This window comes from Tinamus guttatus, unplaced genomic scaffold (genome assembly GCF_059628265.1).
Source record: "Tinamus guttatus ecotype Peru unplaced genomic scaffold, ASM5962826v1 Tinamus_guttatus_pri_ptg000529l, whole genome shotgun sequence".
Lineage (NCBI taxonomy): Eukaryota > Metazoa > Chordata > Aves > Tinamiformes > Tinamidae > Tinamus > Tinamus guttatus.
Window position 1 is genome coordinate 436450 of NW_028289063.1, and position 18260 is coordinate 454709.

General features: G+C 48.8%; 1 protein-coding gene across 1 annotated transcript; it reads right to left on the reverse strand.

Moving 5' to 3' along the window:
- Positions 1 to 2116: 2116 nt before the first annotated feature.
- LOC148592743 (ATPase family AAA domain-containing protein 2-like) lies at positions 2117 to 17493 on the reverse strand. The gene is made up of 14 exons (XM_088533940.1): positions 17341 to 17493; positions 16976 to 17047; positions 16189 to 16304; positions 15405 to 15579; positions 14883 to 14917; positions 11546 to 11729; positions 10866 to 11051; positions 10228 to 10363; positions 9884 to 10080; positions 8567 to 8726; positions 8083 to 8205; positions 7837 to 7986; positions 2301 to 2375; positions 2117 to 2205 (listed from the first exon to the last, which is right to left on the reverse strand). Exons 1-14 carry the CDS (start codon positions 17491 to 17493, stop codon positions 2117 to 2119), a joined length of 1851 nt encoding a protein of 616 aa, XP_088390066.1.
- Between the last annotated feature and the right edge of the window lie 767 nt (positions 17494 to 18260).

An 18260-nucleotide genomic window follows, 5' to 3' on the forward strand; every position in this document is an offset into this window, starting at 1 on the left:
CCCCAGAGAGGCAGCAGCCCAGGCAGATGTGCCCCCTCAAACAGGCAGGGGGCAAACGGCAGCGTCTACAAGTCACCTGAAGCTGCCTGCTCTGCCAGCATCCTCAGGATGCTCTGCCTCAGGCAGGGCCACCGCACCAGAAGGCCCTGCAGAGAAGATCCTGGAAGAAGACCTCCAGAGGGAAATCCTGTCCGGCGCTTCCCTTCGGCTGCCCAAGCAGGATGCTTCTGCTTTCACCGGGGCAAGGGAAGAGGATTTCCCCATGGTGCCAGAGGCCAGGTCGAGCATTTCCGTCTCATCCCTGGCAACACCACGGCCATTGCAAGGGCACGGCAGCCGGATCGTTCTCCCACCCGTCAGCCGGCAGCCTTCAGAACGCTGCTCTTTCTCGGGAGCCCAGAGCGCTGTGGAAGGGACAAGCCGAGGCGGCCCAGGGGACGTGGAGCGTCGTAAGCCCTGGTCAAGATACGCCGTCCTCCCAGCACTGACGCAGGCCCCTCACAAGAGCGTGCAGAGCCAGGACTCAGCCTCAAGTGGCTCTGCAGAAGACAGTGACAACTGGCCCCGCGTGGAGATGGACCAAAGCGCCTCCTCAGCACCTTCCCTGGATGGCTTTGCTGCGCTTGGGCGAGACCTCCATGACGTGGACAGCCCCGGGAGCGCTGAGAGCCCAGGCCCAGCTCCACACAACCCCAGGCCCGAGGCCGAGGCCTCTCTGGAGGAAGCTGCTCACTTGCTCGTCGATGGAGGCCCCGACGAAGGCGTGGAGGTGGAGATGGCCGGGAGAGCCCTGCGGCGCCACCGTGGGCATTTGCGGCTTCGCGGGAGCGCACTGTGGCCGTACCCCAGGGCCTTCCGGGCTGCGCGCTCCGTTCAGCACCCACGACAAGCAGAACGCAGGACCCGAGTGCGCCACAGGCCAAGACTACAGCCCCGGCGCCTCAGCAAGGACCTGCTACCCGTGCTCGTGGCAGGAAGCGTGCCAGTTTTCCTGGGCAGGTGCGGAAGGCCAGGGCCAGCACCACCAACACCACCAATGGGCTCACAGCAGGCGTCTTCCGTGGAGGAGCAGCAGGAAGCAGCTGGGCCCGCGGTCATGGCAGAGCTGCAGGGAGAGCAAGGCCAGTTGAGAGAGGAGCCAGCAGAGCTGCAGGGTCCTGCAGGTGAAGACCTGCCAGAACAGCAGCGGCTGGAGGAGTCCTTCTCTGTGCGTAGCGTCTGGGTCCGGCCGAGCTTGCAGAGCCTCTTCTCCGCAGCCCACACGCGCCACATCAACGAGGTGCCCTGCTCCCTCGACGGCAAGGACAGCGACGCCGAAGGAGAGGCAGCCGGCACCTCGCAGGGCGCATGGCTCCCCCGCGCAGTGGCCTCAGGGGACGAGGAAGAAGATTGGTCCTCGGCTGGCGGCTCTCAGCAAGAGGGGAGCAGCTCGCCTCTGCCCACATCAGCCTGCCCAGAAGCAAAGCCAGCAGCTTTGCCCTCGGCCGGAGGCCCTCAACACCAGGTGAGCAAGGAGCAGGTGGCCAGCCCTGGCCATCAAAGGGAGGGGGCAGGTGAGGTCCCGCTGGGCTCCGCATGGTGGGGAGAAGCCTGCTGCTCTCCTGTTCAGCCTGCCTAAGCCACCAGGACTGACACCTCCTCTGTGCCCTGCATTGCCATCAAGCCTAGGGGATGCATGCAAAGTCCGGAGGGAAGGGGCAAGGTACAGCAGCAGCCATCTCCCACACTCACCCCCCCAGCCCACTTCCTCTGGCATCTTTTGCCCCCCAGCCCTTTACGGCCTCCGGCCCTGCCCTGCTGTTACGGCCCCGTTGCAAGCATCGGCCCGTCGGCCCACCAGCCGCAGGAGCCTTCCCTTGGCACTCGCGGCCATGGGCGGCCTCCCCACGCCGTGTGCATGGCACGAGGCCCCAGAGCTTGGTGAGCTGAGGGCACTCACCTGGGCTCTTTTGCTCTCCCTCCGCAGCTTCCCTCTGAGCACCAAGTGGAGGCAACATCCTCCCCCTCCAGAGACACGCCGGAGGATGACGCAGGTACGGGTGAGAGTTGAGAGCCCTGCTGTGGGCACAAGGCTGGGGCTAGCCCAGCAAGGGCTGTTGGGCTCGGCAGCACCAAGTCACGACGGCTCAGGAAAGCCCTTGGTGGTGGGGGTGCTGCGGGCATTCGCCTTGCGCTCGCACAGCTCCTGACCCTCGCCTCTCTTCCCTCACAGCCATCACCGCCCTCACAGACCAAGCGGTTCCCAGGCAGCGGCCTTCCTTCTTCACAAGGGTGCTGCGGGCCCTGCGCAGCGCTTTTACCTGCAGCTGTCTTACGGGGCGACGGGAGCGACGGGGCCAGGAGGCACGTGCCAGGCAGCTCCGCTAACATCACGGCTGAGCGCACGGAGGGAGAACAACAGAGAGGCACGAGACTGTGCTGCATCGCACCATAAAATTGTTATGGTTGAAAAAGACCTTTTCAGAAGCCTCCATGTTATTTTTCCCAGGAGGAAACAACTGCGGTTTGAAGCGGGGGGTAACTATGGTGAGAGATAAAGGCGCTTGAGTTCCAGACGATCCTCAGAGCTTAGAGGGCCTGGAGGTTGCTGGACTCGTCTCTTAATAGGGATGCCAGATGCCGTGGTAGCTCTAGGCCCACCTCTGGCAGTAGCAGATAGTCTGTTGACTAGAGGTCTGACTGCCCTCAAAACAATTAGTTGAGTTCACAAATAGTAGGCTTTATTCGAATGCAACGTTTACAAAGCAGGTTTTGGATGTCACCAGAGGAAATTCTCTACTACAGCGTGGGGTTCTTAGCTAGCTTTGATGTACCAATGTGCAACAATCACTGGCCCCAAAAGATGGGAGAGGGCTCTCAAGCTCGAGGAGCCTCCTCAGGCGGCATCTCGACCCGAGAGGAGGAAAGAGGTTCAGCCCGCTGACCAATCCCTGGAGCTGCGATGGAGTCTCCCCCCACTTCTCCCCTCCTTACTTCACCTTTTGTACTCTTTTTCCATTCAGGTGGAGCTTCAGTGATTCTAGTCACACTTACTTTTCTGATTGATTGGTATAAAAGTCTCTCGCTTTTCATTAAAAGGAAATCTAGAGCGCATGCTCAGTCAGAGGTGGTCGTACCTTGGAGGCGGGTCCCTTTTGGGGCTGGCGGTGTGCGCTAGCATTATTATGAGCTTATAATGAGTAAAGTTCAAGCAAAGTTCATCCAAAGCGAGTGATCTGCCACCATTTCCTGGCCCAGCGCCTGACACCTTATCGTTTATTTCCCCTTCGACAGCTACTGTGTGGCTTATCAGCTACACGGCACCCTTAGGTCACCACCTCCGCAGGGAGTCCAACAGCTTGGCCGTGGTGTCTTCACTCTGCTCCACCCTCCCTTACTCCTCTTTGCAGGTGCTGGGAGGGCAGGTTGTGCTGCCTAGGGAATGGTGGAGGAGCAGAGTCTGTACACACCAGCCTTCCTGGAAGCGGCAGCTGTACCTCACCCCAAACAAGCCTCTGCCATGCTAGAGCTTCTGTTAGGTCCCAGTTTGTTTCAAGCAGTACTTCCACAGAACCCGTAGCCTGTCCTTTGCTAGCTTCTTAGATTCCCCATTTGTTTTTAACACTGTGATTATTGCCAGAAAATCTACTGGAGAATTTAATTCTGCAATATTTTCCCTAGAATCGTAGAATCGTTACGGTCGGAAAACACCTCCAAGATCATCGAGGCCAACCCTAAACCCACCACCACCATGCCTGCTAAACCATGTCCCAGAGCGCCTCATCTACACGTTTCTTGAACACTGGCCGGGACTGCGGCTCCACCGCTACCCTGGGCAGCCTCTTCCACTGCCTGGCCACGCTTTCCATGTAGATTTGTTTCCTAATATCTAACCTGAACCTCCCCTGGGGCAACTTGAGGCCAGCTGCTCTTGTGCGACCCGCAGTTATTCTGGAGAAGAGATCGATCCCTACCTCGCTACAACCTCCTTTCAGGTACTTGTACAGAGCGATAAGGTCTCCCCTTCTCCAGACTAAATAACCTTAGCTCCCTCAGCCGCTCCTCGTAAGGTCTGTGCTCCAGCCCCTTCACCACTTTTGCTGCCCGTCTTTGGACACGCTCCAGGGCCTGTATGTCTTTCTCGCAGCGAGGGGCCCAAAACTGAACACAGTATTGGAGGTGCGGCCTCACCAGAGCCAAGCAGTGGGATGTAGGGCCCAGCAGTGGGATGCAGGGCCCAGCAGCATCCCCAGGCTCTGGTGAGGAGGTGGGTCAGACCCAGAGCAGGAGAGCAGGGCGGGAAGGATCCAGGGCCGTGGGGAGGGATGCCAGGTGCCCCTTTCTCGAGGAACAGAGGTGAAAGGGGGAAGGCAGGAGAGGAGGGCTGGGGCTGGTGCCGGGGCTTGGGGCAGCACTGCCCTGCCACCTCCCGAACGTGTGGGAACTTGGACTGCATCCTGCAGGACTCGGTGGCGGCCTGAAGAAATGTGGGTCATCAGGGTCTCTGGGATTGCTGGGAAAAGCGGAGGGCTTTCCACACAGATGACAATTGCACCTGTGCCCATTGGCTTTGTGGGAAGTCTCTTGGCCCAACAAACTCCCAAGAGGGAGGGGAAGAGGATCCCACCCTCAGCCACAAGTGGCCCAGCAAGTGGCTCTGAGGACAAGCTACCACATACGCAGGGGGCAGGGGCACCGTGAGCCAAGGAGAAGAGCTGCCTGCACAAGGCCCAGGGAAGTCCAACTCTGCAGAGAAAGACCTGGGTGTCATGGTGGATGACAAGTTGACCATGAGGCAGCAGCGTGCCCTCGTGGCCAAGAAGGCCAATGGGATCCTGGGGTGCATTAAGAAGAGTCTCCAGCAGCTGGAGGGAGGTGATCCTGCCCCTCTACTCAGCCCTGGTGAGGCCGCATCTGGAGTATTGTGTCCAGTTCTGGGGCCCACAGTACAAGACGCATGTGGAACTGCTGGAGAGAGTCCAGCGCAGGGCTACAAGGATGATCAGGGCCCTGGAACATCTGCCCTATGAGGAGAGGCTGAGGGAGCTGGGCCTGTTCAGCCTGGAGAGGAGAAGTCTGAAAGGGGACCTGATCAGTGTCTATAAGTACCTCAAAGGAGGGAGTGCAGAGGACGGTGATGGTCTCTTTTCAGTGGTGGCCACTGATAGGACTAGAGGAAATGGCCGGAAACTGAAACACCAAAAATTCCATAGGAACTTAAGGAAAAATTTCTTAACAGTGAGGGTGACAGAGCGCTGGAACAGGCTGCCCAGCGAGGTTGTGGAGTCTCCTTCTCTGGAGATCTTCAAAACCCGCTTGGATGCAGTCCTGTGCCACGTGCTCTAGGTGACCCTGCGTATGCAGGGGGGTTGGACTAGATGATCTCTAGAGGTCCCTTCCAACCCTAAGCATTCTATGATTCTATGATCCTATGAAATGTCTTCCAGATGGAAATAAGTAAGTCTTATAACATGACAGCTAAGCACTAAAGCAATGAATATGAAATAAGCACGATATCCAGAGGGCATGCAGACTGTGTAACCATGACACAATACTATATATAACCATTAGAAAACATACATAAAATTTACCATATTGAGTTTAGTTTTGTCATAATCGTTCCGGTGCTTGTAAATGCACTGGCAGAGGACAGCGTATATTTTTTTCTAGGTAAAAGATGTTGAAGGTCCTTGTCCTCTTAGTGAGAGAATCCAGCAGATGCTGAAAAAAAAAATGAAGACAACACGAGTTGAAAATAGCACGAGACCTTCTGCAAAAGCTCTTGAAGGCTTCAGCAGCTAAACAGTCCCATCACAGCACAACTGACTGCCAACACTGTCCAGGAGCTGTGCGTGGAGTGAGGCTGTCGGAGTGGACCCACACACAGCAACCAGGCAAGCGGAAATACTGCCCACAACTGCCCATCAAGCTCCGCTTCCCTCACAGCAGTGAGGGGAGAAAGTTCCCTACCTTGTTCTAAAGAAAACTGAAAACAGACATACCACAAGCTTGCTGTAATCCACCACAACGGGGGGATCCGGCTCCTCAGGAATTCCCACTGGACTCTCATGACGTCCGGCCAGACTCTCATGATGCATGTAAGTCTCTGGGATGAAAACATTTTCTTAAGTCATGATTTCTCTTTCTCCAGAACAGGCTATCCATCAGCTATCCCACAAGTGGCATCCAATCTTTCCCTACAGTTCCCTGTTATTTGTTCACTGAGAAATACTTGCCTTCTACTTTCTCCTCCATAAAAAGTAGGAACCAAGATCAAAAAGCAGTGGGAGTGAAAAGCCCAGGGTTGAGAGGAGAAAAAAGCAATAGTCAAAAGTTGCCATTACAGCAGTGCCTACTTAAGGAAGTTGAATCTTAAGAAAACCCATCTCCCATTTGAAGCGAGCATTAGGATGTGAGTCATCTCTGCCACATCGTGACTAAATCTACACAGGCCGAGTTACAGCTCCTTATCCCAAGCTGCTCCTTCTCAGAAAGATGCACGTGCCATAAAAGAAAGCAAATGATTGTTGGTTTGCGAGGAGATAGAATTACAAAACTGATTTCAGAATCAGAAGAGCAGCAGCTTAAGAAAAATGACTTTGGTGGCATAATGAGAGGGACAGAATCTTAATGGAAGCAACACAGTGCAGTGATTTGTAAAGAAATAATAGAATGAAATTAAAGGAGGCTAATGTAAACCCCTCAACAACAAAATTGAGCTAACTGGTCTGGTGGACCTTTCGCTCACCTTCTGAATCATCCTTGTGGAAACTTGCTGTATTTTGGGAATCCAAAGTCTCATTTCAATTTCTTAGCCCTGAATTGGGTGAAAACTGGGCTCTTTTCTTTTCAGAGCCAGATTTAGTCGCAGAGGAAAAATCTCTTGTTTTCTGTTTCATGTTTATTTTCATAGACATTTGTCTGTCGCCGTGGAAGACTATTGTGGCTTTCTTCCACACAAGAACCTCCTAGGAACTCACCTTCAGTCTGGTGCATGCTGGAAACACCGTTTTCCAGGAACTCTTCTCCATCACTGTCTACTTCCTCTTGGTCTTCTCCACTTCTATTCACTTTACTCCACTGCAAAATCTTTCTCCTCTTTGTTTCACCACTGGAAGTGCAATTCTTCCTTTTGCGTTTTCTTTTGGACGGAACTGCAATAAGATATTAGAAAAAAACAACCCAAAATATAAGCAAAGCAGCTCCTCCTTTAAAATCTGCTCTTCTCATCTTCCTCGTATGTCAAGTAAAACAACCAAAGAATTGGAAGTACTGACAAATCTCACTGCACATGTAGGTCTAAAGAAAAGGTTGCAAGTTCATGTGGTCCATTTGCTGTTAGATTTTTAAATTTATTCAAGACTTTAAACTAGATTTGAAACTTTTAAGCCCAGAAAATTCCTACTTTAGCCTTGCTTTGCAGTCCTATTGTCTGCCTATTGGGTAAAGTTGCTTACTGTCTCATTACATGAACTAATAGAGATGAATAGCAAAAAAGCCTTTGGAGAAAAGCTCTTCTTCAAAACCTGAGTGACTGTTGGGAAGAGTTAAAAAGAGACCATTTCAAGAAAGTAACTGAAGGATAAAGAAAATTCTCAGTAAAGTTTTATGATTCAGATAACCTGTTTAAAGCAGTCTTTGTCCTTATGCCTTCCACAAAGGAAAACAAAAAACCCCACCCTTCTTTCTATTTACAGAATATTGCACAAAACAGATGGGTGAAATCCTTGGCAAAGTTTCCACCGGCAGAAAACTTGTCACAAGAAGGATATCAATGACATTAGCAATATCACCCAGAAAGCCTGTTGGTGGGGAGAAAAAAAGAAAAAAAAAATCTAAAAAGAAAAAGCAACTTGCCATTAGGCAGTGGTGTAGGGCAGGCTCCAGGCATCACTGGCATCTCTATTCTTTCGTTACACTTGTTATCTTGTTTATTACATCCAGAAACAGAGGGCTGCTGTGGCATCACCTCGTAGTGAGATGGCACATCCTGTGAAGAGCTGCAGCCTTGCAATGAAGAACGGACAGCAAAAAAGTTGGTCTCACGTTTCTACTTACAAATACTGAGGCAAGTCTTCAAATCCCGAGGGCTGGAATACATACCTCTTTTCTCACGAGACTCTTTAATTTCTTCACAAAGTTGTTCCAAGTCTTTATCCATTTCCTCCTTCACTATGGCATGGGCAGCATCTCTCAGAGCACAAGCTTTGTCTCTAAGGAGACGATCTGAAATTTGACAGTCAGAACTGAGTGTTTGCCACTAGCTAAGTGAAATCCTTGATTTGGATCATATGGAAAAGATGAACTCTTTTCCCAAAGAGGTTTTGCAAGCTATTTCAGTGAATAGTTTTGGCAGAAGAACATAAAAGTTAATAATCAAGGCAGAGGCACTACATCTTCATTAGCACCGATTGCACATAATTTCATCTCTAAATAATTTAACACTACACCAGTTTTTAAAGTGGCAAGAAATGCTCTCTGTGGATGTTTCAAGTGAGCTAATCCCAAGGCCATTGTAAAGAGACAACTCTTCTCAATCTATGCATTTTAAATGTTGTCTCAATGAGGGATAAAGAGCTATCCTCACCTCCAGCTTCTCTATCTGGCTTGTATTCTAAGGCACTGCTACAGATTAGATCAAGATCTTTCAGAAAATCTCCTGCAGTTATACATTGGTGCAAGTCAATTTTAGAGAGAATTGTTGAAAGGTCCATTGGCTGTTTAATAACTGTGATATAATCAGGCTCCTACAAATTAAACAGATGGGTTCAGAGGTTGTATTAGACTTACACAGTATCTACCCACATTATTTTAATAAATTCAAATAAATGACTTCTTAAAAACCCTGAATATTTGTGACATTATGAGCAGATAGTGGAATTAACCACTTAGCTGCTTGAAAAAGGAAGGGCTCTTTCAAAGGGCTTTGAAGAGACACACTGGAAGGGAGAAGAAAGGCAGCAGGAAGCTGGGGAGTGTGTGTGGGACAGCAAAGGGAACAGACATGCAGAGCAGGATTTGCTTCCTTCAGCTTCAAAACATCGCAGTAAATACACTGGATTGAGCCACCCGAGACAGGATCTGCTCTGGGCAGCAGGAAATCCGCTGCCGGAATTGCCCTTTGGAAGCAGCTGCTCTAGGCATCTCCCTTAGGAGGAGATACCTGGAGCAGAGCTAATTATGTCTTTACTGGGAGTGTGAGAGGAGCCTCAAGGGTAGTTTAGGTGAGGACACCTCTATTTGTTTAGACTATTCACATGTCAAGAGCCTGGAAGGGAAAGACGAGGGATGCCCAGAGGAACAGGGCCCTTGCTGATACACAGCTGTATTAAAATTGCAACTAACTCTGAAGTATAAGTCTGTTCAGATGGGAGCACAGCCAGTAAATTAAATGAGTAAAAGAGGGACTTGGAAGTTTTGGGGGAAGATGAAACCACATGTCATTTATGGCTGATCCTGTACTGGGGAGCCAGAGACAAAATGGCAGGCGGAATCTTGAATTATTTTTCAAACATCTGCTGTTCTCCTGTTCCCAGAGGAACCACTGACAGCCAACAAACACGTGGCGAGAGCTTTAGGCTTTATTCCAACAGCCCCAAAGAAATCTGACTGTTTATTTCAGAGTTGTAGCATACCTGCATATCAAAGTCTTTCCCCAGGCAAACTCTGGTGGTAGCTGCTCTGACTTTCTAGGAGGAAACCAGGGCTTTCAGTGACTACTCAAAAAAAGGACATTGAAGAGCCTCAGGGAGTCAGCAAAATAAAATACAAAACACTTTTTGCTCCTCAAAAAGAAATCCTTCTAGTGCAGTGCTAAAGATAAGCCTTTCGCTAGAGCACACCAACACTGGGCACTTAAAACTACACCCAGACAGCACAGTATTACAGACCCAGAGCAGTTTACCTCATCTGCATCAACAGGGTTTGTGAAAGCCTTGAAACGTCCGTCAGTAGCAAGTCTGAGAGTAACATCCCTTAAGAAAACGCTAAGTGCACCAAGGGCCTCCTCCTCCTGCTCCTCTGCCCCTTGCGTTTCTCCCCGTGGTGGTTCCCGAGGTTCAGGCGGCGGCGCCACCGGCAGCACTTCCAGGGCCTGCCGAGCTTAAGGGAACCAGAAAAGTTTATTGCATCGGCAGCACTCAAATAGGAGCACACACAGAGTTACTGATAGGAAACCCACTACCAAAACAAATACTGTAAGGCTGTTAACATACAGTTAGCAAATTTTTATCTATAGAATAGACTCACCTGCTTTCTTTCTAGATGCAGGAGGTTTAGCAGCTTGACTTAAAATTAAGTCCTCAAAAAAGTTGCTTCTCTCTTCCTTAGCAGGCAATGGGATATCGAAAACTTCTCCATAATCTTCAATAAACAACTCCTGTATCTATGGCATGAGAAGCAAAGACATTTCAGGTACAAGATCACTACGTCAAAAAGAGGATTTTTTAAATTAAGCTTAATAATGATCTGAATAATAATAATAATAATAATAATAATAATAATAATAATAATAATAATAATAAAATGTTATCGTCCTGGTGATCAAAGGCTAGATTTCTTTAGGTCAGGATGGCAAATAAAATATCTTCTTTGAGGAAAAGCTCTAGAATTTAAGCTCAGGGAATGGACGAGGACAGATGCACTGACAGAGTGATGACATCCCCCACCTTTGAGGTTTCCTGCTGAAATGGAAGCGAGTCCCTTGACTCACAAAACAACCGAGACAAACGTTCTCAGCGCTGCTTTGTGTCTAAGCAAATCTACATGATTCAGAAGGGTGCCCTCGTAATAAAAGGATCCATTTGCTTGAGGGAGGACAGTATTACTTAAAGGATTCGTAAAATGAAACTGAATAAAAGAATTGGGAAAAGTGTTGATAGAAATACCTCATCTTGGAGATCCATGTACGATACGTTTGCTGTTGCAAGCCACAAATCCGGAGCAAATGCTGGAATGTTCTCTAATAACATTGTAAAGGTAGTTTTTAACGCAACGCGAGCTGTTTCCCACCATACATCAATCCGTGGAATATAAATTATACTTGGTGCTGTCCTCTGAGCTTCTCGGATAAACTAGTAAAATGAAAGCTTTGGTAAGAGCAATGAACCAGGGAGCACAGGCTGCTCATAAATAACTACGCATCAAACTGGCCTAATAAAATAGAAGTGCATAAAGGCAACGTACCAACAAACAAACAAACAAAAAAAATCCCAAAAAAACAAAAAGCCCCACACACCTCACCATGCAAAACTTATTAATAGTAGAATAAAAATTCTGATTTGACTCAAAAATTGATAGAGCTACACAGACAGAGATCCAGATTGCTGCCTGATTGCAAGACTGCTTACATGTAAGTTAACTTCTAAAGAGCCGCACGACTCAACAGAACATCTGTGCTTACGTGTCCATCTCTCATCAAAGGTCAAAATATTATAATATAGTAGCAAAGTACAGTAAAAGCAGACCACCTCCATTAACAATTTCACTTACCTCACTTGAGCAGTTTACAGACAGACAGTGAATCTCATGAGATTAAAGAAAGAAGGAAAAAAAAAAAAAAAGATACTTGTGCACCTATTTCCTCTGGTGATGAGGCACTAGCAAACAGAACTGGCAGGTCCAGGGTATAAACTGGAAACTTTTCCAGGGCATGTATGACTGCGGGGGCCAAGTGGGAGCTTTGCCCACGGTCTGGCTCTCCAGACAGCAAGAGCCTTGGCCTGTGACACGTTGGCTGGTGAGAAGCATTTCTAGAACAAAATTAAAAAACAGCAAGTTTAAAGCACATAGTGATGAATAAAGACATCAATGCTTATTTGCTCTGTTTCAAGTTTCTCTTGAGAGAAGACACAAGCAGCATAATCTCTTTCCAAAGACACAGCAAGCTGAAGATTCTGAACCTAAAAGGGGAGAGGCATTTACCTCGAAGTCAAGGAAGTTTTTCTTCTTTCGACAAGTCTTTTCAGGAAAAGTCTCCTCATCTTCAAAGGCTGAAAGTGACTCCTCATCACTCCAGATGAAATCGCTTTGTAAAGTAGCGTTCATATCATCTGGAAGACAAGAAGGGTTTGTTAACTTGCCTGGATAGTCTGCATGTCTCACTCTAATACAGCTTCCAAAGCAGCCCCAAAACCCACTTATCTTCTCTTTCTCCCTTGGATGGGCTCACACTAAATGCTATTTTTGAAGGCTTGATCCTACCACAGGTCTAAAGAGATTGCACAAGGCTCTACAAACCTCGCCTAAGTCTTATGTTTTGCAAAAGTTATATTTCTTTATTGGCAAAAAGTCCCTTTTTTGCCCCAAGAACAAAGAAATGTGATTATTAGCAACAACTCCTGTACTTGCTAGACACCCACACAACCCCCAAGGCCATGTGTGTCTGGAATCTGTGTCCCACAGTAAAAGTATGGGAATTAAGTGAATGTGATGGCCACCAACTGGCCTTTGTCTCAAGACTCCTAAGCCAGGGTGTGTAGATCAACACATCTTCTGTATAAAGATCCTCCAAGATCACCCAGGGAGGAGAAGGTAGAAGCAGAGAAGAGAGAGGGGAAGCAATTATGGATCACCTAGCATCTCTGCTTGCACTTGTGGCTTTCTGCCTGTTCTACCAATAAAAATGAACCTAGCAAGTCTCCAGGTAGAAAAGCCAGCAGGATGTTGCCAGGAAATGTGATGCATGTGATCTCACACATCGCACAGTGTGATCCAGAAATGCTTCAATTCATATGAGGTGAAATGATGATAGCTAAAACAACAAGTAGTTTTAACCAGCTGTACATGTTATGGTCTTACCTTGCTGCTGGTCCTTCTTTAGGACAAGTTCTGCGTGGGGAAATACTCTCTGCAGGACTCGTAAAATTCTCTGAAAAGTCTTACTAAGCAGTGGTTTAAAAATGGGTGATAATGCTTGTCCGGGCAAAGCCGCAGACCTCTGTGAAGCTGGTACAATTCTTTCCATAGCCATGAAAAAATCTTTTTAAAAAACAGGTTAAAACAGTCTAATAGGAAATGTGAAAAGTGTTGCTGCACTCCAGAGGTTTTGTTAGCCACTCTGCACGCTTACAAACCAGCCAGGCTTTTCTCCTGAACCTTCTAAGCAAAACTTTTCTCCCGAGGAAGTTGCCCCAAAAGCCACTCGCTGTTTGGAGAGACAGAAAGTAAAGCAATAAGTGGATGGAAGTGTCTCACTCTGATGGCTTTGAGGACACGCAGCTGGCTCCCTGGCTAGTTGTGCAGCAAGGTGTAAGAGCCTGGTTCCCCTCTGCCGCGCGCCACGAGCTGGAACTCCTGCAGACTCAGTCACATGCAGGAACTCGCTTCATTTTTGAACTTACCAGCAGCTTTTTCAGCCAGCTCATCAAGGAACGTGTCACATGGTTTAGGGGTCCAGTTTCGTGTGTGAAGCTTGAAAATCTCTTTTCTAGCCTAGAAACAAAGTGCTTGCATTATAGCTTGTCTTGAGTCAAAAGGCAGAGGCAGAGTCCCTCACATTAACAGATTAAGGCAAATGATTATTTTAAACTTGGATGAATTTTGAAGTGAAGTGAATTCACTCCCTTCTTTTCAAAGCTTAATATTTCTGTTTGTTCCATTAAACTCTTTCTGCAGACCTAAGGTCAAAAGGCAAGTAAAGCTTCTATAAAAATTAAGTTTTGACAAGTAGGAGACCTAATGATTTTGGGAAAGATACATTAGAAAACTGGAAAGAAAAGGTTTTTCCTCAAAAGAAAACTTATCTCAAATGTAGCAAGATATCATGACGACAGACTCACTAGTTTGCTCTTCTGTCAGTTCATTCAAGCAAAATAGTCCTAGCACTGGTTCCAATTGCTGCAATTGCTACAAAGAGCAACTGTGATTCAAGCTAGTGGCACCGATCCAGAAACTGGATGGAAACAGGAGGCAAATGCTTATGGAAAATACACTGTTTCGTTAAATACACTGCTTGGTGCATTTTTACTTGCTTCCAGTCATACTCCACTTTATCCTTTTCCCAAGAAGTGCTAATTAGAACAAACAAACAAACAAAACCTAACAATATTTGAGATATTCTGGCTAACTAGTGAAAGCCAGAACAAAAATCAGCTTCACGTGGAGTTTTCCTTTTTTTAATACTTTGGGTTGTTATATACCCATTCTTTCATTGCTTAGAAACGGTGATTTTAGTGAAAAGCTACTTTTAAACCAGGTCATTTTTATTTGGGACAATGGAGTTCCCTAGGGCTTGTACCTCTTCTTTCGTACCGTGTCCACCCTCCACACCAGGACGGTCTCTCAGGATATTGCTCCTGTGTGTGAGCTGCACAGGGCTGCATTCCCGCTTACCTGCTCCACGACACCGTGTTGTGACACGGCTTTGTCAGCAAGAAGGATTTGCTGGATGAGCACCAGGATCGAATACAAGTTCCTACCTCTTTATCTGGCAGTTTAAAAAGGAATTCTTGCTCAAAGCGCCCGGCTCTGCGTCGCGCAGGATCTATCCAATCCAGCCTGTTGGTGGCTCCAATGACGACGACTTCTCTGGTATCCAACCCATCCATAAGGGCCAGCAGTGTTGATACAACTGAGCTAGCAGAAAAAAAAAAAAAAAAAAAAAAAAAAAACTATTTTGCTTCACTGGGTTAGTAAATTTTGTTAAATTATGCATTATTTTCTCTAGTGATCCCTGAGAAAGGGCAAGCTTTTGCTCATCAAGATGCTGATGAGCGAGAGGGCTCATTTTAAGGCTCTCAGAGAAGGTCACTTAAACGTTATGCTGATATCAAGCTTAGTGAATGCCTTTAAACTATTGCTTAAAGTCACATGAAATTTAGTATAATTGAGCTACAGGTTTGCAGGATAATATTTCATATATAAACAGGTTTTGGTCTTCTTTCCACAAAGATATAGCACATTACGTGTAGAAAATGATGGAAGGACGAAATTTATGGGCCTGGAATAGAACAGGGATGCAGGAATATGACGTAAGTAAAACGGTGCTACCCTGCGAGGAAACGCGTGAAATGCGCTGTGGTTGCAACATCCCTGGAGCAGATTTTTAGAGCAACAGAGATCTCTAACAACTGAGCTGACGGAGTGACGTGTTCTCAGCCTGCATCTGTTTCCCTCTGAACCTGAGCCATTATCTCGTGCAACCTCCTCTGTGGTTTTGGTGGGGAAAAAAATTGTGGTTTGAGGATTTTGGGCGTTTTGTTCGTTTGTTTTTTTTAAATCTTCCCCAACACATCTCCAAGATTTCAACTCTCCAATCCAAAGTACAGAGGCACTGGGAAAGAGAACACCAGTGTTCCCATTTCAGGTTAGAAATGGACAGAATAAATAAATAAATAAAAGTAAAAAAAAGGGCAAGTCTTCCTCCAAAAAATCTTCATCACAAAAAATTACAGTCCCAGCTCTGCCAGAGCACACTGCAACCTTACCTGCTCAAAGAGCAAATGAAGTTGGCGCTCCGACTCCCCTGTCCACTTACTGAGGCAGTCAGCACCTTTTCTCATGAAAGAGGATATTTTCCTGCCACCTTGGCTGCACTCGTTGGTAAGGGCCCAGGCAACCAGGGTCTTTCCAGTCCGTGGGGGGCTGTAGAATAAGCAGCCTCTGTAATAAAGAGAGATTCACATAGAACAAAATTATCAAAAACGCCCATTTCAAGCCCCATCTCTAAGATGATCAACCCCCCCCTCCGAACCAAAATACTTTATATCCACAACTGCAGTAACAGCCGAATTGTGAGAACAGTCAGAGCAGGAGGAAGTTGTGTGTTTCTAAGGGATGTCACATGCCAATAAGCAAAGTTAACCAAGGGCATTAACAAACTCAGACCCCCGCTCTGCTCTGGAGAGAGCGCAGTGTCCAGCAGGACACGTCCAAAACGGCCCCCAGGCACCACAAGGGACCACGGCAGAAGGGAGCCAAACAAGAGCCAACTTCTGGGGCTCCAAGTTTTATAATACTAGTTTGTTCTTCAATTCGAGTTGTCTAATATACTCCCTTTTTCAAGCACCATACACCAGGTCTTTGATCATGCCAAGGCCTTTGCTTACATTTTGAACCTGCACATGCTCAAGACTTTATACATTTTAAATAAAATATTTTCACTACTAAAAAAAAATGCCCAAATGTTTGAAGCACAAACAAATATATTGATGCCTCAGTGTAATATCCTCCCCAAAACAGCGGAATTAGCATTTTGTAAAGCTGTGTTACCTTGGCGGCTGAATTTGGAGTTTCTCAAAGACTTTTGGGTAAAGCATTGGAAAAAGCACCATCTCTTTTAGGGCTGCAATGTGGTCGGAAAGACCACCCACCCCATCAAATCGCACCTAAAGATCAATTCAACAGAATAATTTCACACATTAAAGAAAGCTGCAGCCTACAAAAGGTTCCTGCCCCTCTACTCAGCCCTGGTGAGGCCACATCTGGAGTACTGTGTCCAGTTCTGGGCTCCACAGTACAAGAGGGATGTGGAGCTGCTGGAGAGAGTCCAGCGCAGGGCTACAAGGATGATCAGGGGCCTGGAACATCTGCCCTATGAGGAGAGGCTGAGGGAGCTGGGCCTGTTCAGCCTGGAGAAGAGAAGGCTGAGAGGGGATCTAATCAGTGTATATAAATACCTCAAGGGAGGGAGTGCAGAGGACGGGGATGGTCTCTTTTCAGTGGTGGCCACTGATAGGACTAGAGGAAATGGCCGGAAACTGAAACATCAAAAAATCCATAGGAACTTAAGGAAAAATTTCTTAACAGTGAGGGTGACAGAGCACTGGAACAGGCTGCCCAGAGAGGTTGTGGAGTCTCCTTCTCTGGAGATCTCCAAAACCCGCTTGGATGCAGTCCTGTGCCACGTGCTTTAGGTGTCCCTGCGTATGCAGGGGGGTTGGACTAGATGATCTCTAGAGGTCCCTTCCAACCCTAAGCATTCTATGATTCTATGATTCTATGATTCCATCAGAAACCCTGGAAAAATCCCTCTAACACAACAACTTAAATCGCTTACCGCACTATCTATCTGCATTGCGCTGATGCCAGCCACAGTCGCACTCATTTTCACTGGATCCGTGTCAATCCCCTTTAAAAAAAAAAAATAATATCATTAACCATTTTGCGCTATGCAAATGACTGACATAATTAAGTACAAAGTAGAGATGATTTCTAAACACTGCTTTGTTTTAAAAGCACCCCAGGGGGTAACTCTACACATTTCCCTGGACTGTGTCACAGGTTTCCCTTGCGGGCGGCCCTGTCCCAGGGGTCCCACAGCTGGAGGCGGGGGGCGAGGGGTTGCCCTGGGGCTGCTGCCGGCCCCTTCCCGCGCTCCGGGCCGCCCTCCTGCAGCCGCCTGCGCCCTCCCGCCGCGCTCACCCCCTGCTCCTGCGCTCTCGGCTCTGGTTCCTCCGCTGCAGCCGCATCCCTGGCGCCATCCGCAGCGGCGACGGGCCCGGGCGCGAGGGCCACCGCGCAGCGGGGTAAACTGGTCACTGCCGTCCCTGCCCGGCGGGACAGCGGCACCGCCATGGCGCAGGGCAACACGCGGCGACACCGCGAGTTCTGGTGCGGTGCCCTCCCCTCCGCCGCAGCCGTGGCCCTCCCCACGGATCCCTCCGCCGCGCCGTGCCCCGCTCCGCTCCACTCGCGGCCGCGCCGCCTCCTGCCCGCCGCTCCCGCCGCTCCCCGCCGCGCCGCCAGCCCGCGCGGCTCCCGCCTGCCCCCGCCGAGCGCCGCCGGCCGCCTCCCCCCGCGGACTCTTTTCTCCGCGGCCGCTAGTCCCGGCCCGCGGGCGGAGGGACACAGCGCAGCGCCACACTCACAGCTTAGCGCGCCTCCAAATTGGGGCCGCCTGCTTTGCCGGCGCCTGATTGGCTGAGGGGGGCCCCGACCCTGCCCTTTTTTGCTGGGAGGCGGGGCTCTCCCAGAACCACCCCTTAAAGGCACCGCCCCTGCGCTCGGTGTCCCGGGTCCTTCGCAGTTCCCTGGAATAGCCATGGGATGGCTGCAGCTTCCCGGTATGGAGAGCTCCGGCCTTGTGCACCCGCGGAGATGGGTTGTAAATGGGATGGGCCAACACTATGCGGCCTGCCCCATACCCAGAAACAGTGCTATTCCACACCGCTGAGCGGAATGCTCAAGTTTCTGTATTCATCAATAAGGGGGTTTCTCCACAGTTTGGCTGAAGAGCAGGACAAAGGGAGGGGAGACTGAGTGGAGCCATGAGCCGAGTGGGACAAAAAGAGCCATCTGCAAGGAGATGGGGGCCTTTACAAAGGAGGGAAATAGGGCAATTC